Raw genomic sequence first — 24,495 nt, 5'->3', positions numbered from 1 at the left:
TTTATTTTTTCTCATAAATAAAATAAATGTAAATATATAAATAAATAATTATTGTAGTGAGATGATAAATAAAAGTAATATATTAGTGAAAAAAATAATTGTTAACAAAAAACGCATGCGTGAATAAAAGAAGCCACGCAAGCAGCTGAACTTTAGTACAAATCGATTCTTCATTAAAGCAGTAAAGCACAGAGTACACAGTACACAGTACACCAGTGAGCTAGTACACGAGCAAAAAAATATTTATTAAAGTTTATTGTAGTTTAAAGTAACATTGAATTTATTTGCATAAATTTGTTTATCAATATTTAACAAATTTATTTTATCTATTAACGATGGGTAAAAGATTTGAAACAATTGCTGCAACAGCTTGTATGACAACTCTTTTGATGCTTTTTAATTTTATTTTTTGGGTAAGTTTTATTTATTTAATAAATATAAATAATTATTATTAATTTACAATTATACTAAATGAAATTTAATTTTATTGCTTATAATAAATATCATTACTATTATTATTATTATTATTATTATTATTATTATTATTATTATTATTATTATTATTATTATTATTATTATTATTATTATTATTATTATTATTATTATTATTATTATTATTAATTATAATTATTATTCTTATTATTATTATTATTATTATTATTATTATTATTATTATTATTATTATTATTATTATTATTGTTTAATTAACTAGCAAACATCTGATCTCTTTCAAAGTTTTTTATTTATTCGATGATATTTCCTGAGTCTATTACTCACATCCTCACACCATAACTACAATCTAATTATAAACATTTCAAAAAATGTTTAAACTTAAAAAATTAAGTTATTTTATAATTTCGTTACTATTAAAATTTTTTACTATATTTTTGTACTTACATTTATTTTTGATATAAAGAAAAATATTTTTTTATAAACTTTTTATTTTGGTATTTTTTAACATCGTAATTAAAAAAATTTATTATTATTATCATTATTATTATTATTATTAGTGTCATATAATTTATAATGATATTAATAGAGCAAAAATTTAGTAAGAAAATAATAATTTATTAAATTTAGTGTACGGGAATATCAATGTTATGTGTTGGAATACTAATGCGTATTCAACTACGAGATTACGTTGATATGAGCGTTGAAGGAAGTGGTGCAGCATTACTAGGACTGGCATGTTTGGGAGCTCTAGTAGTACTTGCAGCAACTCTTGCCTGTTGCTGTACAGCAAGAGGACATCCGGCTTTATTGTATCTTGTGAGATAATTTATTATTTAAATTAAAATTTTTCAAAGTTTATTATTAATGAAAGATATTTATTCAATTTTTTTTTTTTAAATAACAATAGTATGGAGGATTTTTAGCTGTTGTGGCATTGTTGGAACTAGGTGCGGGTGCATCTGTTTATGCTTATCGTACAACATTGACTGAGGGCTTTGATCAGGGTTTAAATGACAGTTTGGCTGTTTATGGAATCGATAAAGCGAAGAGCAGTCATATTGATGTTATGCAAACAACTGTAAGTTTATTTTATTTCATCGCTTAAATTAATTTTTTTATTAAGATAATTATAGTAAAAGTCTGATGTAAAATTAATAAAATTGCGCGATTTAATTCAAGAAAATTATTTTGTTTGGGAAAATAAACAGAAAGTTTTGAAAATTTTTTAAACTCGAAGACTTATTTATTTTCAAGTTTGAAAACTTTAATAAAAGTATATTGGCGAAGTTTGCTTTAAGAGAGTGTACCAGGTGATTTTCAAATGAATCGTTTTCACAGGCAAAGACCCAAATTATTAAACGAAATATGTCATTCGATGCGTAAACTTATTATTTATCGAATGAAATGTTTCTCGTTCGGAAATTGCAGTTTATATCTGAGAACGGCTCATTTGAAATTTCCATTTGCTAATGTAAGTGCAACAAAGACAGTTCCGTTCGTTCACATGTGTGTGAGAAAGAGAATAGATGGCACATCCTCTTAAAGAAATTTGAGATGTGATCAGAAATTACCAAATGAGAACTTTGTGAACTATTTTAGACCCTGACAGAACATTACGGAAATTTCAATGGTCGTAGAATCGAGTGGAATATTTAAAACTGCCGGAAACGATTGAGAGAATTATTGAATTATTTGAAATATTTCGAAAAACTCTAATCCTTCAAAATGTAATTGACAACATTCTAGAAACTTCAAAACGTTCTATATTAGACCTCATTTTAGAATCTATCATAAAATATTTGAATTTTGCCGAAAACATTCCGAAAAATTCTGGGAAACCTAAAAAATTAATTATAATTTTAAAAAATCTGGAAATCGCCCTGGCTGATCCGAATTACGGCAAATTACGATAATTTACTGCGTTTTGTCGTAATTTACCGTAAAATTCGGGATTTAGACGGCAAATTTGCCGCAATTTACGGTATACGCATGATGCAACAATGAATTATTTTTAAAGTAACAACAGTACATGTACTGTTGCCAAATGCATTTGGCAACGTGGTCAGAAAAATTGAATCGACGATTTAACTCGCATAATGAGCACTGTGTCGTTTTTTCACATTCTTGTTAGACATTAATATACTTTTTTTATATTTAAAATGTATATTTATTAATTATAAATATATTTAACAAAAAAGCGGCGTCACGCTCATAGCGCGAGTAACAAAAGGTTATATACATGTGTGTATAGATTGACTCATACGAATTTAATCTTTTGTTTATTAGACTACCGACTAACAATTATATTATATTAGTCATAACCATCATGATTTTGTATAAAACAAAAAAAAAATTTTTAATAGTTTTGCTATATATTTAGATTAATTGAATATTCATTATATTTCACAAAAAAAAATCACGTTTGTATAGAAGAGTAAAAATTGCATAAAAAAAAAATATGAGCAAACCTTGGACAAATACTGCCAGTACAACTCGTGAAAATCAAAGACGATATAACTCAGTTGATATCCATGAAAGTATTGAGTCGTTGATACCATTTACGGATTCAATAAAAGCCAAAATTCATGAATTCCGAACACAATTCAAAGAAACATATAAGCAGTATTTAAATTTGATTGAAAATCCCCAAAGTCAAACTAGAATTTACTCTACTTCAGGCGGAAGAGGAGAAACTAATATACAGTCTGGAACTCAATTCACGACACTGCCAAAGATCAGAAATGAATCCGGGCGAAAAGTCCAATACTCGTCATTTCATAAAGTTGCCAAAATATATGACACAACAATAAAATCATTAAGCGATTTTATGACTACTTTTACAGCGGATTCTAGAGATTTATATTCAACAGCTATTCAAATAAGTTCATTACAGCAAGAATTTGATAATCTACGCAGTCGAAATTATGACCGTAGAGATGATTTAGAAGTTAATCAATTGTATCAAATAAACAAAAAGATCGAGAATATTATCGAAAATCACAATAAGTTAGTAATTAACTACAATGCAGGAATTGAACATTTTAATGCATTGAAACAGAATTTAAGTAACCGTATACTTGTCTATGAATCGCCAACAGGAAAGAATTTTGTATTGTCACGAGATGATGAGCTAGATGAGTTCCGACGTTTGGTTGAGATCGATGAAGTTTTGAAAAAACGGAGGCCAATATACGCAACATTTGCGAGCAGATTCAAAAGTGATCTACAATATTCTGCTGACAGTACTGTATTAATGCCTGTCAGGCCGTTAAAGAACGACAATTGGATTCTGCAATCTCTAAAAGAGCAAAATAATGATGCCTCTGGACCAACCCATCAAGAACACCAACCATCTCGACGAAATACCGAATTTGATGACGCTGCGAAGCATCACGTGGATCCTTCTGTACCTAATGTTGAACGTGGAATTAATGTTCAACAAACTTCTCAAGAGCCAATGGTTATTTCACCTCCAACGCCAAACACTCAGTCAAATTATGAAACCCCTTCACCGATGACTCACCAACGTCAGCATTATGAGGAAGCTGCATCATCGAAACCAGAAGATGGACCACTGAAACGAGTGCCAAACTTGAATCCAAAAATCGTAAAAGATTTTCAACATCCTAGGAAGGAGACAACGACCATTAACTATGTTGCTGATAAAAATCCTGACGACTCTCAACAACCTCATCCGCACACTCAGAATCATAATAAACCTGAACCATCTAATCAAGTGCACCAGCAATCCCAACAGAGTACAGAATCAGAGAAAGCTAAAGGAGATGACATTGATAATTCTGTACTCGACGTTGAACCTAGCATTGATGTTCAACAAACTTATCGACAGCCAATGGATTCCCAGCGTTCTGAAGAACTTCAATCATCTCAACCAGAGCAGCATCAGCTAAAACGAAAAGCAGAGACTGATAAGCCTGTAGTAGATCAATCTAAATACATTAAAATCGACACCGTAGAAAATTCAACAGACTTGATACGTACAGATCAAGGCACTATCACGAATTCCGAGTTAAATGAAATACTTGAAAGTATACTTACGGACGATCTATCGGAATTAGAACTAGACTTATTTAAACACTATGAAATTCCTGAAACAGGTTTATCGCCCATTGAGATCCGCAATTCCCCTTCGTATTCTTATATTTTAAATATTCTATTTGCCAATGGCTCGATAACGCCTGAAATTTCAGATAACATGTCAAAATTACTTTCAAAATTAGAAGAAAAACGTATCAACGTCCCACCGAAACCACACGATTTTATTACTGAACTATATGTAAATAATATTGATGAATTAATTAGTAGACTTCGTAAGTTATTAATAGATCCATCCGCTCAAAAAATAACTAGTTACTCGCCAAATGACAAAGTGTGGAAAAAAACACAACTCATGTACAATAAATTAACTGATAATCGGCAATTTACTGAGTTCGTCGAAAAATACTCATATTTACTACCACTTCCCAATAATAATGCTAATTCTATTACATTAATTAATGAATCTATTAGCAAGGGATTAGAATCACAGAAAAAATTATATAACGGGAATACTAATAATCTTTTAAATGACATCATTAAATTTTATTCCGATGATTTAAAAATAATGCAATGGCAACTTGATTATTTGAATGAACAATCTAAATTAACATTAATTCAATCTTTGTATCTGCATTTTGTACGTGACAAGAAAAGTAGTGTCATTATTGATAAGTTTTTAAGTGAGCCAGTTATAAATGACAGAAATCATCAATTCATTAAACAAATTATTGGAAAAATGAATGAAACGAAGGTCGCTATTGAAAAAACATCTGAAACGTACGAAAACATCATAGAAAAAATAAATAAGATTCGTCATGATTTAAAAATTGAAAATCGAAATGAAAGTCGTTCAGAAGAAGAAATACTCACATCAAGTATAAAACAATTTTTACAAACAAAATTTCGTGAAATTTGTGACACTAAATATGAAATAGCATTACTAATACTAAAACGATTTGAAACTATAGATAATAATGAAATTGATAAATTACATGATGCGATTAATGTTGAATTTGATAAACTTAAAGAATTGTGGGAATTATATGATGGTCATTTAGAAACGTACAATAACATAAATGATTAAATGACGAATGGTGTAATTAATTTATTAAATGACTATTAATGTTAGGATAAAAAATTTTTAATTTTATGGGCAATGCCTGAGAATATTTAATGCTTAGCTGCGTTCATAGTCACGTGCTCTATTAACTAATAAAAAAACTTGAAAACCGCCTGACCCTGCGGGCCAGCCGAAAAGTTCCCGCCATTTTCAAGCTTTTGAGCTCGAGAATACTATTGTTAACACATTTTTGAGCTCTTAAAGTTCGAAAATAGAAATGTCACACCTTCCATTGCGGAAATTCAAGTAACTAACGATAACAAAAAAAAAATCGGTCTATCGGTTAACCCTGCGGGCCAGCCCCAAAACTTCCTGCTGTTTTCGAGCTTGTTGAGCTTGAAAACATTATGGTCAATACATTTTCGAGCTCTTCGAGCTCGATATTACTTTTGTATGCCATTGTCTTAAAAAAATACATTTTTTAGCATTTCTTTCTCCCACGATATCTCGCGAACGAATTAACCGATTTTGATGGTTGAGGCGGCAATCGACGTGTTTTATCAAGTTCTAAAGCTGATTAAATTTTGAAATTGATTTATCGAGTCGTTTTTAAGAAATTTCAAAAAAACCGAAAAAAAAAATTTTTTGAATTCTTTTGTCAACGGTTTCTCTTGAACGAATGAACCGATTTTGATGGTTGAGGTGGCATTCGACGCGGCTTATAAAGTTTTAGAGCTGATTAGATTTTGGAATCAATCCATCGAGCAAAATAACAGTTATCCAAATAAAACATTTTTGAAAAAGCGTAAAATTTTTTTTTTTTTAAATGCTTTTTAAATATTCCAAAATTACTTTTGTAAATATAATTGAGCATTATTTTGAACTTTTTTCGTTAAACTTTTTCAAAAATCGAGTGTCAGTCGAAAAATGTTAATGACTTTTGTTTTATGATAAAAACTATTAAAATTTTGTTTTTCTTGGTATCAAATAATCATGTAAAATATCATTTTTCTTTATGTAAATTACTTACAAAAAAATTTAATTAATTCATTTAAAATCCAGAATTTTTTTTTTTACCTTCATGAGGGGGTACCCCATTTTGCCCGCAAAAATGAAAATTTTTTCTATTTACTTTGATTATCATTAAAAAAAAAAGATTTAGCGTAATTGAGTCCTCGAAAACTTAGTATGTCCTTAAGTATCCCGTTTTACCCGGCCCACCCCTATGTCCATAATGATTTTTTTTTTCCTAAAGAACATTTACTTCCTGTGCATTTTATGTTTTTATTGCCTTATATAGTATAGTTACATTATTATTCAGGCAATAAAACAATATTTATTATTAAAAAAATTAATTTCGAATGCTTTGAATGATTAAATTATATATCTTTTATTTATGAAACTAAATTTATGGACAAATATTAATGAGTAGAAAAAAATATGATTCTATGATTTATAACGCTGAAAATTTATAGGATATTACTAAGATTACATATATTTTCAATAAGGATATCTCATGAGCCCATACCAGAGGACATTAATAATCTGCCCACGGTGATATTTGAGTGCTCGTTAAAATTGTGTTATTTCTTTACAATCACGAGTTTCTTGATGGTTTTTACAACATATTCTAGATTCAAAGTTAAATATCAACTTTTCATAAGTCATGTCAATTGTAAACGGAAGTTTTCTTAAACTCTTTCGTTTTAGTTTCACTTCTCACTAATCCAGCCGAAATTCCGAAATAGGATATATGTCTTGGAAGTTGGTGCAAATTTGATTGAAGGTCTTTGATGTCACTCACGAACATCCCCTAAATAAAAAAGTCATCACCCCAGGGGTTGATGAGAAAAAAACACCCCCAAAACACGCAATAGATTTTTGAAATTTCGAAGCTCAAATATACTGAATTTTTATAAGGATACGCCACTGAAATAGAAATAGATGTATATCTGCGGTATGAGTGTAAGCAGTGCAGCTATATGTACACATCTTTTTATACTTCAGTGGCGTATTCTTATAAAAATTCAGTATATTTGAGCTTTACAATTTGAAAAATCTGTTTTTGGGGATGTTTTTATTTTTAACTTTCCGCTATGAAAGTTACAAATTTTCAAAAAAGGAAAGTTATTGGTTTCATTCCGATTTTCGAAAATCGAGTTTTCATTAGATCCTGATTAATTTATTAAATTACTATTAATAATGATAATAATAATAATTAATCTATTTAAGCTTCATTGCTGCGGAAATCGAGCTTATACTGATTGGCTTGATATGAAGCCTCCGAAGAAAATACCTAAGTCATGCTGCAAATCTGACAACGAATGTAACGTTGATGACGTCAATGACATTTATAATGAGGTAAGTTTTTATTATTTCTAAAAATGTGATTAATTTTAACTTAATGACTAATAGTAGTTATATATCTAATGCGATTGCGTATGAGATGTGAGTATCGACGATTGACTATAGGCAATGAGTGCCTACAGACAGAAGGTAAACAGAGAAAAAAGTATCATGACCAGCATAATACAGTATCCTGACTAAAAAAAATGATTCAAAACAATTAGAAATTATTCAAAACAATTCAACTTTAATACTACACAGATTCACATTCATCATTGAGTAAATTATTTTCTTTAATAAGGGTATACTGGCTGTCACAACACTCGTTGAGCTATTTGGAGGTTAGTGCGAGTATTGATACGTATTCCTGTTTAGAAAATCTCATAGAATCCAATAGATTTTCATAAATTCCCATAGAGATTTGATAAGAATGAATGAGTTCTATGAGAAGTGCTATAGTTAAGTATAGGTCTTACATATACAGCTATAAGAATCGATCGGATTTTCTAAGCAGGGATTGTACTGTCAGTGATTCGGATCGTGAATGGATGACGACGATTGCTAAAGTGGTCCCAGTAAGAAAATACACCTCGGAAATTGCCCCCGCTACCAAACATTTATGAACTGCGCATGCGCACAGAAAAGTGGGAGAACATTTAGCACATAAACCATCTAGAGTGGGAGTAAAAACCGACGACACCCGAGGTGCATTCTCTTGGTGGGATGACAATATACAGATCACTTCTTTCACGATAAGCACATTACTATCGTTATAATAGAGGTTTTAGATGGTCATCTAATCTATCTAGATGGTCATCTAATCTATCTAGATGGTCCCAATCACGATAATTATTTCTCCGTGTACTATAATAGGGCACTTATATGTGTGATGAAAAATTTTGTCACAAGATGTCTCAATGAGTTACTTCGATATTTTTCGCGCGTTAGCTATAGTACATGCAACTAAAAAATAATATTTTTTGCACGACGGACGTAACAACTCATACCATTAGGTATCTGTATCATCCGCTGTATCATAACTAATATCTTTAGCGGCTGACTATAGGCGTTAAATGTCGTACATTTCGAGTACGTTTTATAAAGTAGTTATTTCCGATACATATGTGTAAAGGTAGAGATTCCGACAGGCAAAGTGACGTAGCGGGTCTTAATGAGACCGAGTACGAAGTTAGACGGACAAGCATAATGAGACCGGATGTAACGTACGAGGTCTTATTGAGAATGTGTCATAACCTCAGATAAGTGCTGTCACTTTTAACTGTAGTATCTACCTTTGAACATAATGTATTGAATAAATTTTTTTGTAATAGCAACGATGGAAGTCTGATTTGTGAGAAAAATAGTTTAAAATTTTTTAATTTTAAAAATGTAATTTAATAGTACGAGAGTAGGATCAATCGTATCTTATACATTTTGCGGAATCGATATTATACTCGATGCCACTATATCTGTACAATAATTGATGTAATGAATTCATGTAGAAAAACGCCATTAAATGTCTCTAAAGTCAGCGTCATGCAGTCGGAGTTATAAAAATAATTTACTTTATTATTATTAAAAATGATTTATACTTCATAAAATTGGATACTTTGTTTAATACTGGTCTCTTAAAGAAACAACTCAATGAAAGAAAAGTCATCTTTGGTGTTATATCGTATTAATTAATAGAAGTATTTAAGGTTATAAAATTGAGCTGACGTTGCATTAATCTACACATGCGTAAATAAATGCGCATGTGCAGTCTTGAGATTTTGGTTATGTTAAAAAAGTACAGTCTAGTCACGTTATGACCGCCTCACACTTCTCCTACTTTACAAGCGTGTGCGTGTGTATATGATTATTTTCATAGTCATGGAGGGGAAATGTCTTCAATAGAAATATAAGTCGACGGACTCATAACACGACTCGGCTGTAGCTAAATTCAAAGTGACGTCATAAGAAAAAAAGGTATTAAATTAATTATTGGCTTGAACTATAGAGTGGGGATATACTCCGCCCATTTCACTCAAACTCAGTGGTCTAGTATGAAAATGAGTGATTTAATATATATTAAATCACACTTTTGACCAATCAGAATGGATTGTATTTTAATATAAAATTTTATGAGGCTGACTTCAGCCAGCTAGGGGTATATTCTTCTTATTGATAATTTATTTGCAAGCATTGACTTTGTCGCCGAGATTTTTTTTATAGATCTTTACTACATCTAGCGGACGATTAAAAAAGTAATATAGTTTTCGATATACTATAGTATTTTTAAGTATCCCTGCGGGAATGAAGATACAGGTAGCCTGAGGTAAATCATTTTTCTATACATGTCCGAAGAAAATGACTAAACTACAGTTGGTCAGGAATCATATACTCCCCCCCCCCCCCCGTCAAACACCGCTTAAAAATTAGACTTTCGCAGTTAGCGTTACAAAAAGTATATTATATACATTGAATTAACATTTTTGTATTGATTTATCATTATAGGGTTGCTACAGTCGGATGATTGACTTTATTAACAGTAATATTGGTCTAGTAGCCGGAAGTGCTGTTGGCGTGGCTTTCTTTCCATTAATTGGGGTATTTTTGGCTTGTTGTCTTGCAAGCAACATTAATAAAGCTAAGTATGAGCAAGTGGCTTAATCAAATTAATTATTTTTTTCCAATTTTATCAAGATAACTAATAACTTTATTATAATTTATTTACAATCACTGTCGTTTTACACAATATCAATTACAATTAACAAGTATTGAACAACTTACTTTTATTATTATTATTATTATTATTATTATTATTATTATTATTATTATTATTATTATTATTATTATTATTATTATTATTATTATTATTATTATTATTATTATAACACAATGATTTATTAATAATACATTTTTTTTAATGCTCTATCGATTGATAACTACCTATAATATTTTTATTAAAATATCGTTGAAATTATATAACATTATATATATATTGGATTATAAAATAAAATGACTGTGAACTTATTAATGATTATAAGATGAACACACGGAGAAATTATTCTTGTTCTTAATGCGATGGTGTCATAGTAAAACCGGACCATGTTGGCTATCTGACGGAAATTGAATTGAACACATGCAAAAATTATTATGGCCACAGTAAAATTGACAACGATCATATTACAAGTTACTGTGACCATTGTAAATTTTACTGTGGTCATAGTAATTTCTGCATGTGACCAGCATGATTTGGCTTTACCACGACACCATTGGATTTCAAACAAGAATAATTTTTCCGTGCAGGGCAAGTTGAAAGTTTATGCAAAATATGATTATTCCAGGAAAAGTGCTAAATGTTTAAATTATATTTCTGCATTACTGTTTGTTTATAAATATTAGGGAAGGGCTCAACGAAATAAGTTGCGTTGAGAAAATGATAATCATAAAGTAGGGAAAAAGTGCCTCTATTGTAATAAAGGAAAATTATAAGAGTTAACAAGGATAAATATCACATTACAAAAAAAAAAAAAAAAAAAAAAAAAAACAGGAAAAATCATTGCGATGTTGTCTGGTAATCAGTCCCATGTTACTGTAATAAAAATGTTCTGTAGATAGCAGTGTAATCACTACAAAATAAATTCGTAGTGTAAATCGAAAAATAGAAGTACACAGAAATAAAATGAATCAAGAAAAATTTATTTGAGCCAAGAATGTCATTATGAAGAAAATATTTCGGTTCAAAAACATTCTTTATTTAAAAAGAATATTCTTGATTCAAGAAAACATTTCTTTGATTGATGAGTTTAAATTCTTGAACGAAGTATAATTTTATTACGCCACGCTCATAGTTTCTCATACATTTTTTTTCTATGCAGATCAAGAGTATCAATGAGATATTTAATATTTAATGTGATGCAATCCTTGTAATTTTATACTTTTGACAAGCGTTCGACATGCTTACTTAATTTAAATAGTATTTTCTGAATAAAGTAAGTAATAGCAATACTCTATTTCTGTGCATGGAAATAAATATTTTTTTTGTGCTTTAATCAGTGAATATTCGAATTTGTAACAGACTTTATTTTTTAATACTGCGTAGTTTTTGATATCATAGTCTCCCTTTTTTTTACAATGAAGGCATTTTTTCTCTACATTTTTAAAAATTAAAAAATGTCATTCCTTTCAAAATTACAATTTTTAGACACATTACAATCTTTATTTGCATTGACTTTTTTAGTCGAATAAAAAGTATAAAAAAAATTTTTAAGGCCCATTAAAGATCTTTGAAAATTAATGACATAATTTTTATAAGATTATTTGTTTTGCCTGATAGCCTCTTCTCTTAATTTTTTTTTTTATTAAAATTGCAGAAAGAAATTATTAAATAAATTTAAACATCACTATTTTTTATATTCCTGATCAAAAAATTAATTAAATATTTTTATTTTTACATATTTATAATCTAAATAATTTTGCGTTAATTTTCTATAAATATAATTATATTGATATATATTCAATTATTTTCAGTCAAATGTAAACGACTAATGTTCCATTAGAAATAATTTATAAAAATATTTTTGAGAATAAAAATTTAATTATTGTTATAATAAACATATTAATAGTTATTTGAAAATATTTTAAAAAATTTAAAATTTATTTTTGAAGCGTATACGATTATAAATATTTTCGAAACATTTTATTTTCCCTTAATAGAAACTGATCTATTTTATTGTCAATAATATTTTTAAAATTGTTTTTGATTTTTATAAAAGATATAAAAAAATATTTATAAACTATATATGTACTAACATATAGATCAAATAAATAATAACAAACTCGATGTAAAAATACATATAAATATTGATGTTAAAAAGTTTTATTAACTTCAGCTAAAAATAACAATGTATGTCAATTTATCATAATGATTTTCCATGAAAGTTCTTCCAACAAATACAAAGTGCGTCTAACATTCTCTATACAATTATATAAAGTATATATGATATATCTGTCCAATAAATCGATTGACATTTATCTTTAGATATAATTATAATTATATCTATGTATTTACTCAAATATTAAACTTCAAGTTTATGAAAATTGCTATGTATGTTAAAATTTATATTATATAATAAAAATAAAATAAAGTAATAAAAAAAAAAACTCGGTATTAATTTTCTATTCTACCTTTAGCTCATAAGAAAATTAAATGACAGGAAAAAAATTCTCTATATGAATGTAAAGAAAGGGTAGGCAAAACGGGACCACTGAAAAAAAAGTTTGGAAAATCCAAAAGTGCACGCCTCATAACGCTTATTTAATTTTGAAGTCAAAATAACTTGTATCCCTCAATTATAGAGTAAAACAAAAAAAAAAATGTTTTTGCTACTATCACGCTACTGTTTTTGCAACATTTGACGTCAGAAAGATAGAAAGTAAAAAAGAGTTGTGCAAAAAAAAGCCGCCTGGATGCAGCACCGGTAAAAGGCTCATAACAGAATATATCTATACATATGTGGTTTGCAAAAATATCCGTCAGAGGTAGCATCAGTGGAAAAAAATATACACGGGATTTAGTATACAAAAATGCTATCAGTCATCACTTTTAATTTAATATTAAAAAAACGATAGAAACTACGATAGTGAATATCGAAAGGGTTCATCTTGAGAAAATTCTGAACAAAATAAAAAAAAACTGCTCTCGATACGATAATTTTTTCGGCAGTTATTCTGACTACATCCCAAATGGTGGATACATACAGACATCCGGACGTCCAAGTAAAATTTTTTTCAAACTCGTTTTTTCTTTAAAGTAGCAGAACCAATGTTCTTTAAAAAACATAAAATAAGTTTTCTCAAGTCTTTTCTTGATATACGTGTACTCATATTATCCTATCGATGAAATATCAACGTAATAGAGTCATCTTAAGGCCAGAAAATTGCTTGACCTTGACGTGTTGAAAGTAGAGCACTACCTCAACGCTTCGCTTATGAGGCGTGCAATAACGAATTTTAGTGCATTTGAATACGAATCTTCATTTTTCAACTTTTATTTGAAGTCATTAAGCCAACTTTCCAGTTGTCATAGAAGAAAATTTTTTCTCCGAACTGGTGAAACAGACCCTCCCCCCAAATACAAATATTGTCTTCTTTTATTTAAAAAAATGACTACAATAAAATTGTTTATATCTAATGTAAGTGATAAAAGAAATTTACAATACTGTTAGTAAATACACAGAGAAATTATTCTTGTTTAAAAATGCTATGGTCTCACAGTAATGCCGGACCATGTTGGCCACCTGTCGGAAATGAAAAAAAACACATGTGAAAATTACTATGGCCATAGTAAAACCAAAAATGATTATATCATAAATTACTGTAACCATTGGAAATTTTACTATTTCCATTTCCGACAGGTGGCCAACATGGTCCGGCATTACTATGACACCATAGCAATTTCAAACAAGAATAACTTCTCCGTGTAGAGATGCTGAAGAATCCAAATTAATGAATAAGAGAAATAACTTATACAACATTTAAATACAGCAGAGAAGAGGCTGTTTGTGGCCAACAATACATTAAGTTCACTGAAAAATTCGAGAAAAAAATTTTAGGACACTCAAAAATTGTACGAAAATGATGATAAGAGTCGTAAGTAACGATTAAAAACAATTTTAGAGGAAACAAATTTTTGACTAATTTTTGGGGTTGTCCGTTTTGGCCGCCTTTCCTCTACGCATAAATACTGTCGGACGTCGTTATAAGATTATTTGCTGTTTTTTCTATAAACCAGGTATCGCAATAATTTGAGAGAGAAACTAATACACGCTGAAAAAAAAAAAAAATGCTAACTATGACCATCTTCTAATAGGGAATGATTACCATCTTTATGTGATAATCATTATCATGCTTTTATGTTAACTATTTGTTTCTCATATAGTAATAATTACTATTGCTGATAGTAATAGTTACCATCTCGATAGTAATAAGATGGTGATAGTTAGCATTTTTTTCAGCGTATAGTCTTATAACGAGGTCCTACTGTACCGGAAATTTCATGGAATAATGTTCTAGGGTATCCAATGTACCGTAATTTTCGGCAAATTACGATAACGCCACCGGAAATAACGGTGGATATACCGTATAACACGATAGTTTATCATAATTTTCTGTCCATCTATTATAAAACCCCGTAAACTGGATCCGTTAAGGGCGGATTTGATTTTTATGTCAATATAAGCGCATATTGCCAGAAAAAATAATTTCAGTGTTCTCATAGTATATTATTATTTATGGACGGATTACATTTGGATATGAATAAATGAATAAATTGAAATTTGAAATATTTAGTAGTCGATATAAAAATTATAGTACTGCGTATAAATGTAAGTCCTATTTTTATGAGTTCGAATTATAATAACCCATGTAATTAAACTTATTAAAATAACTTATGATTTTCCAATCATTAACGCATTTGAAGGTACACATTAAAACAATAATAGTCATTGAGCCAATGAGATTCATGATATACTCAATTAAACCATAAAATATACGCAGTGATTCAGTTATTAATGAAATATATAATACTGATGTTAGAGCTTTAATATTCAGTAGCTCAATAACTCTTATTTCCTGTTGTTTACACTACCGATATGATAAGAAGAAATATAAATAGTAGATATATGTACGTTATGTTGACGTTATTTTTATTTTCCTTTCATATGGTCGAGTGTCGTTACAAATTTCACAAGTTTGATCCAGTTTCATATTTTTCATTCTATAAATGCGAAGGAAGTTTTGATTCCGTTAAAATAAAGAGTCTATCTCTTAGATGCCTTCAATGTTATGATGGAAATTACGGTGCATATAGATATCGATCTTATTGCAGGTGTGTACATTTAAATAAATTACTATTAGATTATGGGGTATATTATATGTCAAGGGATAAAATAAGATGAATTTAGATGAGAGTGAGGTTTATTAACGTCATACCGAATTTGAATTCATGTTATTCGTTACAACAGTGCGAAAAGTTTGGATTCCTGTCACATGTAGAGGGAAGAAAGGATCATTGTTTTAATATGGGAAAAAGAATTGAATTAAAATGAGCATGCGCTAATCTTCTCTAAAAATAGTGGCGGAAATTCAAATTTTCCATTGCAGATGTGGTGACAAATAGAATACAATCCTACTGTAAAAAATTTTTGGTGTGAAAATGGTCCCCGAGGACTTTACACGGTGTCCTTGGTGTGAAATTTTTTTCGTGTGAAACATCGAGCGGTGTACTTTTAAAATGGTGTGAGTGTTATCTTTCTCACTGTTCGGTGATATTAGCTCAAAATTCATTCATTGGCCGATCATATGATCTGTAGTTGAAAATTACCCAATAACTGTTTTTAATATTAAAAGTAATTAATTTAACTTAAAGTTAAAAAATTATCAATAAACTTTCTTTAATAATGAACCAATAACAAAATATAATGTCAAATATTATCAATTGAAATATTACTCATTACAAGTAATAAAGTATTAATTAATCAAATATGAATTAATTACAAACTAACAACATATACTATATATAAACCTTTGCCATTGATGTGAACAACCTCTATAAGGAATTTTATGATTCTATTAACACAAGTATTTCGTTTGATTACATGATATTAATTGAAAATTAAAACTTAGAATAGATATTCCTAATATGAAAGCATTTTTTTTTTATTATTTCGTCCAAATGAGAACTTATTTTCATTATTTTGTTTTTCATTGTGTGTCTATCCCATACAACAAAAATATATATCTGGATATATGGGTCAAATTTGCATATATATAAGACATATATTTTTACATATGTCGCCTATCCCTGATTAAAAAAATTGATTTAAAGGGATTCAAAAAAAAATTTTTTTAATACTTTTTAATATTTTTTAATACCTTGAATATTTTTGAATCTCTCTTCTTATGGGCATTTAACATTGCAAATCCCTTTAAATCGATTGTTTTAATCAGGGATATGCAGATTTGCCTGGATATATGTTTTTTTCGTATGCAATCAAAGTGATATTTACACCGTTGGTGGTGTGTGTTCGCTTTAATTCACACACTCAAAATTTAACACTGTGCGTCGTGTAACTTTCACACCGGCGGTTTTGAAAATTTTCACACCAAATCATTCATATCACACCGCGCACTCAGAATTTTTTACAGTGTAAAAAGGATGGTAGGTTATCTCAATCCATGTGTTTGTCACTCTCTCCACTACTATTAACATATGGATGTACTACTTTCGTCCGTAGATATGCAATATACTATTTCTTTGATGAATTTGAATATATACATATATAGTTATTATTTGAGCAGAAAATACAGTAATATGATTTTTCTTTTTTAGCCGAGATTGCTTTAAAACCTCCACTTATGAAGAATGTCTACAAAAATTAGAATTACCTGAAACATCTATGGAAGATATAAGGAAAGATATTGATTTTATAACAACTAAAATAAATTTTACATGCAACGGTGATTCTCTAAAAAATACGATGGGGAGTAATTAATTTTATATTATTAGATAATAATTCCCACGAAGGCAAAATTTTCCATGGTAATTTACATAATATAATAATTTGATTTGGATTATTTTTGCCCGTGGGAATTTTTAGCTGGTTTTATTTTTTTTTCTACATGAATCGTTATTTTGGGAATTTTTTTCTGTATAAACAATTGTTACAATAGATACATTAATTATTACAATAGTTATAAAATTTTTTATTGTAAAACATTTTTGGTTACTTTTTTGGAATAAAAGGGATTACCTTCAACTTTTTATATTGAGGCTAAAGTCCTCGTATTTTTTTAAAGAAACATTTTGAATTTTATACAATAATGTAATATTATTTGACGTTCTTCTGTATAAAACCGTATACGTAAAGCGTTTCACACTTTTTCGTATTATGAGGAAGGAGAATTAGGATAGGAGGGGATTGGGTAGGATCTCTATCTAAAAATTCCCATAGAATCCACTCAAATGCGACAAAAACCGCATAGAAACCAATACAGTCTATAGGATTCTATACGGTTTTTGTCGCATTTGAGTGGATTCTATGGGAATTTTTGGATAGGAATAAGGAAGGAATCTCCTCAATGAAAAGTCTATAAATAAATTTAGAAAAATATGGATAGTCCGAACTGGGAATCGAACCCAGATCATGTCGGATACGCGCCGAGTGCTCTTCCAATTGAGCTATCCGAGCCCACACGGTAAGAAATATTTTGCGGATATCACTATGCCAGTATGGGCGTGAACGCCATACTGTGTGGTATCGAAGATTTTTATAGGTGATAAAATTGTATGCATAGATGATTCAACCATTGCGGGAAGCGGGAATAATAACATTGGCGATAGTTGTCGCGGACGCCGCAATGTCAGCATGGCCGTCAGACCCATACTGCGTTGCCGTATCCACAATACTTCTGGCCGATAAATCTAGTCTAACGACATTTATGTAGTTTTGATGGTAATATGATAGTATACATTGATTGACACGCCAGAAATTATGGCGGGAAAAACTAGTAGCATTGTGCCCTCAGCATTGTAGTATGGGTCTCAGGACCATGTTGTTTCACCGTGCCTGCTATGCAAATGTGTGAGCAATACAATATCTCCAGAACGTGGTGGTGCGAGTCAACTGTGTCTCTGTACCGATGTCATGTGCCTGTTTAACCTCTCTCGTATTCAAATGTATTATAATAATAAATAAATATAAATTCTAATCTGTTATTTTCCTACTTGTTTATTAATCTATTATTATTCTCTACCAATTCCAAGAGAAATATTTGAGCTTAATATTTAAGTTTCCATTTTGAAGTTTCTAAATATTTGCTCGTCACTTCCATAAGTGCTGACAGTGATGTTCTTACACTGTGAATAATTCCCAATAAATTTTACTATGGGTACATAGTAACACCGGACTATAAGAAAATAACGGATTCAAAATTTACGCATAAGTAAACGTATGCGCATAGGCTACAATCGTGTAGTTTGTGCACACATTTACTGTGGGACACTTGTAAATTTTGAATCAGTTATTTTCTTATAGTCCGGTGTTACTATGCACCCATAGTAAAATTTATTGGGAATTTTTCACAGTATACGCTCGCTATCGGCCGCATGACTACTTATATTGTTTAACTTTTCTCAGAGTGTCATAATATCAGTTGTAGCATCACCTGCAATCGCTGACTGCCGGTAGTTAGTCAGAAAGAAGGACCGAAAGAATTAAGAATTATAGAATTATCAATTAAGAATAACTTTGATTTAAATACAATAGAAGTATCATTCCTTAGTTTTTATAATTAGAAATATTGTTATCATAGTTGTAAGACATTCAAATCAATTTACTATCATTATTTTTGTAATACATTTAAAGTGAAGTTTTATGTGTTATTTCTCAATAAATAAGTGAAACTTTATTAAAATTAAAATTCGAGTGACGTAATTGTTCAAGAAGATACCGAAAAATTTCCAAGGCATAACAACATATTTTATTACGTGTGCATATTTTCGTTTCTAACCATGTTTACTCAAAGTCAGTTTATCAATCCGAGATTTTAGTAATACGTGATTAACTTAGTATTGCTTGTACATTTATATATAAATATATAAGTATATGAACAATATTTGAATCGCGGATTAAGAATCTCGGATTGAAAAACTGATCTTCAACCTTATAGTAAAAATTAAAAAGAAACGCCTTCGTTTTAAACTAAGCGCGAGCTAGCGAAAAGTCAGGGAGATGCTGAAAATTTTCGAAAAATTTACCTTCCATTTTGGTTGCCAGATGGAATTTTTTAGATCCTTAGTGACTCTCTTTAGAAGTAATCTAATAGGTGCGATAGTAATTTATCACCGTCATAACTATGGTACTCTTACGATTATTAGGCCTAATTTACCGGTAAATGCGTATACGTTATGTGTGTAGAGATAGGAAAAATGACGATATTCAAATGTCATTATTCTTTTGGGACCACTGTGTTATATAAAAAAAGGTATCGATTTTTTAATTACTTACGTGTTCGAACGTACGTATTAACATATTATTAATCATCAAGCCATTAAGATTAGAGATAGTTGATTAAAAATCAAAATATACAGTAATTATCTAAAAATAAAAATTTATTGAACTAACGTCAGTGCTAGAGTGTTCAGTATAAGCTCAGTAATTCTTACTTCGTGTTCGTTAAACTGCAGAAATGATAAGAAGTGTCATAAATAGTACGTTGTTATGTCTTGTAATAACGTTTTTTTTATTATTATTTCATACTGTTGAATGTCGTCACAAACATCGTAGATTTGATCCAGTTTCATATTTTTCGTTCTATAAATGTAAAGGAAGTTTTGATTCCGTTAAAATAATGAGTCTAGCTTTTCGATGTATTCAATGTTATGATGGAAATTACGGTGCATATAATTATCGATCTTATTGCAGGTTTGTATATTTAAATTAATTATTGAGTCTCTTATGATATAAAATATAATCTTGAAAAAAATTGTATGTTAAAATATATTTAACATAAGTACGTAACATAATTTTAGTATAGATAAGCAATGTGGTCTTTTTTTTTTTTTTTTTGAAAAATCTGAATAATTTTAGTTGTTGTTTGTATAAAAAAATATAATCATTGCTTAATTTATTTTTCAGTCGTGATTGCTTTCAGACTTACACATACAAAGAATGTCTGCAAAAATTGCAATTACCTGAAGCAGCTATGGAAGTTATAAGAAAAGATGTTGAGTTTATAACAACTAAAATGGATTTCGCAAGCAATGACAATTCACTTGGAAATGAAAATAATCCGGTATAGTTACTTAGACAATATTTACTGCATATCGTCGTTCTCAGTAGAAAGCCGTTGAACTCCATTTTTATAAATTCTAAAGGAGAGCTACAAACAAAAAGTCATTTTTTCGACTTGAAAAAATAGTATGTGACTACACTCAGAAAATTAAATGATTGCAGTTACTATCTATTTATGGTAAAATTTTTTACCATCAACCCGATGGTAGTGACAACTATCTGGATGATTGTATAAATCATATTTATGGTAACTGTTACAATCATGTATGTTAATTAGAGATAGTTACAGTTATCATTTTAAATAGTTGTATTTACGATCTAGATGGTTACAGTTACCATCAGAAATTGTAGTAGTTACCATTAAAGATGATTAAAGTTACCATCTAAGACAAGTAGACTTTAAACATCAAATTATGGATTTAAATAATTGTAAAAAATAAATAATTGTCATTTTTTTGTAAAAATTTTATAAATAAAATTTAAGTATGTTTGTCATCATATTTGTAATCAAAAATTTATAATTTTGCACCAGTACTTGAAAATTATTGAATTTTTGATCAATTTTTTTTATAGCATTTAATAATTTTTTTTTTTTCTTTATCAGTGTTTTTATCAGTGATAAATTATCACACGGAAAAAAATTAATCGTGAATGCAACATGATGCAGTCTTGGTAAATAAACATGATGAACTCATGTTGCATTCACATGATTTGTCATGTTTCGGCTACATGATAATCATGTTGCGGTAACATGAGAAAATCATGTGGCATTCACATGATAATCATGTTGCGGTAACATGATAATCATGTTGCGGTAACATGAGAAAATCATGTTGCATTCACATGATCTGTCATGTTTCGGCTACATGATAATCATGTTGCTGCCACATGTTGTCATGTAGCCGACACATGACAAATCATGTTGCATTCACATGATTTTCTCATGTTACCGCAACATGATTATCATGTAGCCGAAACATGATTATCATGTGAATGCCACATGATTTTTCTCATGTTACCGCAACATGATTATCATGTAGCCGAAACATGACAAATCATGTGAATGCAACATGATTTTCTCATGTTACCGCAACATGACTATCATGTAACCGAAACATGACAAATCATGTGAATGCAACATGATTTCATCATGTTTATTTACCAAGACTGCATCATGTTGCATTCACGATTAATTTTTTTCCGTGCACTATCCTTGATAGGAAACATTATTATCCTGATGGTAAATATTACCATCCTGATAGTAGCTGTAATCATCTTAATGGTTACTGTTATCATCCTGATGGTAACTGTTACTATAAAAAATGGTAACTGCAATTATAACAAATTGTAGCACTAACCATCTTTACACTGAAAAATTTTATAATCATCCTAGATGATTGCAGCTACAAATTTAGTATGATAACTCCAATCATTTATTTTTCTCCGTGTAGGGACAAAACAATACGATTTCAGACCAAGGTATTGGCTGCCCGAGCCGTAGGCAAGGGCTGACATCACCCGCAGTAAATCAAGCATTAACAATGTGTATTACGACAATTGCAAATGGAAAAGGCAAAAAAGTAATTTTCTAAAAAATGTAGAATTAGGCGGTTTTCTACTAAGAACGACGTTATAAATTAATATAATCAATACAATGATAAGTCAACCCAGACAGCATTCAAGTCGGAATGACTGCTTTACGACGTCCTTTTAAAGGCGTCCTCATGAAGTCTTATAATGACTTCTTTAAGGTATCATTTTTAAGAAGTCTTAATAAAGAGTTCTTGAAGACTCCATAAATAAGACGTCCGTTTTGTGACGTCTAAATGTATTCTTTTTTAAACTTCTTTATGAAGTCAAAATTGGGAGCTCCTTAAGACGTCATAGTAAATTCATACTGAAGTCTTATTTGCGAAGTCAGAAAAAATAACTTTTTGAGAACTCTTTTTGAAGACGTCTTACTGAGTTCGCTAAGTGGCTCATTCGACATCTTGAGAACTTCTTATAGACTTCTTTAAGATGTTGATGAGACGTCCAAATCATAAATAGGAATTTATTCAGACCTCATCAAGACGTCATTTTGCTATCTGGGAACTCATATAAAATTATCCCGAGAATGTTTCTTAATAAATTTCCTTCAAGCCGCAGCAGTATACTTTTTCAACTATTTTAGTGTTCAATAAAAAATCTGGAACAAATTTAATATTAGTCAATACCTAGATGACACAGACCTATGAAGCCTCTGTAAGGTGCACCCAATATATTTGCATTCCAGGTGTGCATAATGATTTTGTTTAATTTTCTAAATGCCCCAATTTATATTAGGTATTTTGGTTATGAAAAATAAAAGTAATTGACAAAAACGATAGAATTTTAGATAAAATGCTTTTTTTTTATTTTAAAGAATTTTTGAGGTGTCCCCGTTTGTTCCTCAACGAAATTGAAAAAAATATATTTTTTTATATTTACCAGGTTAATCTGCCTAATAATTCAACTAATAAAACAGGGGAGAACAGTAAACATTCACTTGTGGATGAAGACAAAAAGGTTGGTTGTTATTGAATTCAAGTTGCTCAACTTATTACAAAAATTAATATGTTTTGGTGTGCCAGGAAAACAATAGTGCTATTAAGTTGCCGCAATCAACAACAAGAAAGTCTACTCGTAAGAAAGTTAAGCCTGTTTCACCTTTATTTAAATCACTAATTGGAGGAGGATAGTATATCTTTTTTACATAGGAATAAGACAGCATCGAATTTATTTTGTAAAAACAAATGTTAAAAATTATAAAAAGTATTTCAATATTAGATATCATTATCTTCAAATATATATATGTTTTTTAAAAAACAACTAAAAATCTTATACAATCATATAGAATAATATTATGTTGTTTTAAAGTTAAGGCCATTATTCTTCTTCTATAATTTATATTTCTTCCCGCTTTTAAGTAATTAATTAAGTGCTATTTCGTTGATTTTAACACTAGATGTCTCCCTCTTCAATGAGAATATTTCTTTCTTTTCTTTAATTTACAATTTTCGTAGCGGAAAAAAGTTAAAGGTAAATTAAAAATAAGATAAAATAATAATTACCATCAAGAGTTATAAGGAATTCTACCCCGATAGCCAATATTGCTTAGTAAAAATATCCTTCAATTTGACAACAAATTGCTACCAACTTCCGATTGAACTACAAGTTGGCGTTAATCTATTGTCGCAATCTGAAGGCAAGTTGACATATCCTTATAGCCAGAATTTCTTGTCGAAAAAATGGTGTCAATTAGGCTGTGAACAAGTTGACAACAACATGACGACACTTTCATGTTTAGTATGTTGGTTACGATTTTCACAGAAAGTTATATTCAATCAATTGCTGCAACTTGTAGCTAAGTTGACACAGTAACTTATTGCATTCGACTCGGTAATAATTTGCGGCAGTACATTGATGTCAACTTATCGTCAGTTTGGCTACTAAGGTGAATCAGCCATCAAGTTGTTTGCGAAAAAATTTGAGAGTAAGAGTTTTAATTTGCATGCTAAATTTTTACAATCAGGTTTTAGTAAGTTGACATACGTCAACTTACAGTCAACAGTGGTTATCTAAAAAGAAAACCCAAGTTATAATACCTACATAACCATTCGTGAATAAATTGACAGTAAAATTATTAAGTTACCCTGCCCTGATAGCCAGGTTGGCCGCAGAAGTTGAAGTTGGCATTTTCATAGGTTGACGACAACT

At 29.7% G+C, this 24,495-nt stretch overlaps 3 protein-coding genes across 3 annotated transcripts; all 3 read left to right on the top strand.

Annotated features, from left to right (window-relative positions):
* Nucleotides 1-176: 176 nt before the first annotated feature.
* LOC130667920 (tetraspanin-7-like) lies at nucleotides 177-12,348 on the top strand. Its single transcript, XM_057469852.1, has 5 exons — nucleotides 177-413; nucleotides 1,081-1,269; nucleotides 1,361-1,531; nucleotides 7,805-7,933; nucleotides 10,415-12,348. Exons 1-5 carry the CDS (start codon nucleotides 336-338, stop codon nucleotides 10,568-10,570), a joined length of 723 nt encoding a protein of 240 aa, XP_057325835.1. The 5' UTR covers nucleotides 177-335; the 3' UTR covers nucleotides 10,571-12,348.
* LOC130667918 (uncharacterized) lies at nucleotides 2,828-6,393 on the top strand. The gene has a single exon (XM_057469850.1). It carries the CDS (start codon nucleotides 2,912-2,914, stop codon nucleotides 5,594-5,596), a length of 2,685 nt encoding a protein of 894 aa, XP_057325833.1. The 5' UTR covers nucleotides 2,828-2,911; the 3' UTR covers nucleotides 5,597-6,393.
* A 7,517-nt stretch (nucleotides 12,349-19,865) lies between the features above and the next one.
* On the top strand, nucleotides 19,866-23,507 carry LOC130668241 (uncharacterized). The gene is made up of 4 exons (XM_057470425.1): nucleotides 19,866-20,388; nucleotides 20,602-20,758; nucleotides 23,230-23,304; nucleotides 23,370-23,507. Exons 1-4 carry the CDS (start codon nucleotides 20,153-20,155, stop codon nucleotides 23,475-23,477), a joined length of 576 nt encoding a protein of 191 aa, XP_057326408.1. The 5' UTR covers nucleotides 19,866-20,152; the 3' UTR covers nucleotides 23,478-23,507.
* The last annotated feature ends 988 nt before the right edge of the window (nucleotides 23,508-24,495 follow it).

Source organism: Microplitis mediator, chromosome 5 (genome assembly GCF_029852145.1).
Source record: "Microplitis mediator isolate UGA2020A chromosome 5, iyMicMedi2.1, whole genome shotgun sequence".
Classification (NCBI taxonomy): Eukaryota; Metazoa; Arthropoda; class Insecta; order Hymenoptera; family Braconidae; genus Microplitis; species Microplitis mediator.
Note: the sequence above shows the minus strand (reverse complement) of the source record. Positions and strands in the feature narration are given on the sequence as shown.

Bases quoted from the DNA above. Each gene is read 5' to 3' on its own strand.
- LOC130667920 (XM_057469852.1), top strand. From the start codon at position 336: ATGGGTAAAAGATTTGAAACAATTGCTGCAACAGCTTGTATGACAACT. The intron at 1,270-1,360 runs GTGAGATAATTT...AAATAACAATAG, and splicing joins ATCCGGCTTTATTGTATCTT to TATGGAGGATTTTTAGCTGT. The intron at 1,532-7,804 runs GTAAGTTTATTT...AATCTATTTAAG, and splicing joins TTGATGTTATGCAAACAACT to CTTCATTGCTGCGGAAATCG.
- LOC130667918 (XM_057469850.1), top strand. From the start codon at position 2,912: ATGAGCAAACCTTGGACAAATACTGCCAGTACAACTCGTGAAAATCAA.
- LOC130668241 (XM_057470425.1), top strand. From the start codon at position 20,153: ATGATAAGAAGTGTCATAAATAGTACGTTGTTATGTCTTGTAATAACG. The intron at 20,759-23,229 runs GTATAGTTACTT...TATATTTACCAG, and splicing joins TTGGAAATGAAAATAATCCG to GTTAATCTGCCTAATAATTC. The intron at 23,305-23,369 runs GTTGGTTGTTAT...TTGGTGTGCCAG, and splicing joins TTGTGGATGAAGACAAAAAG to GAAAACAATAGTGCTATTAA.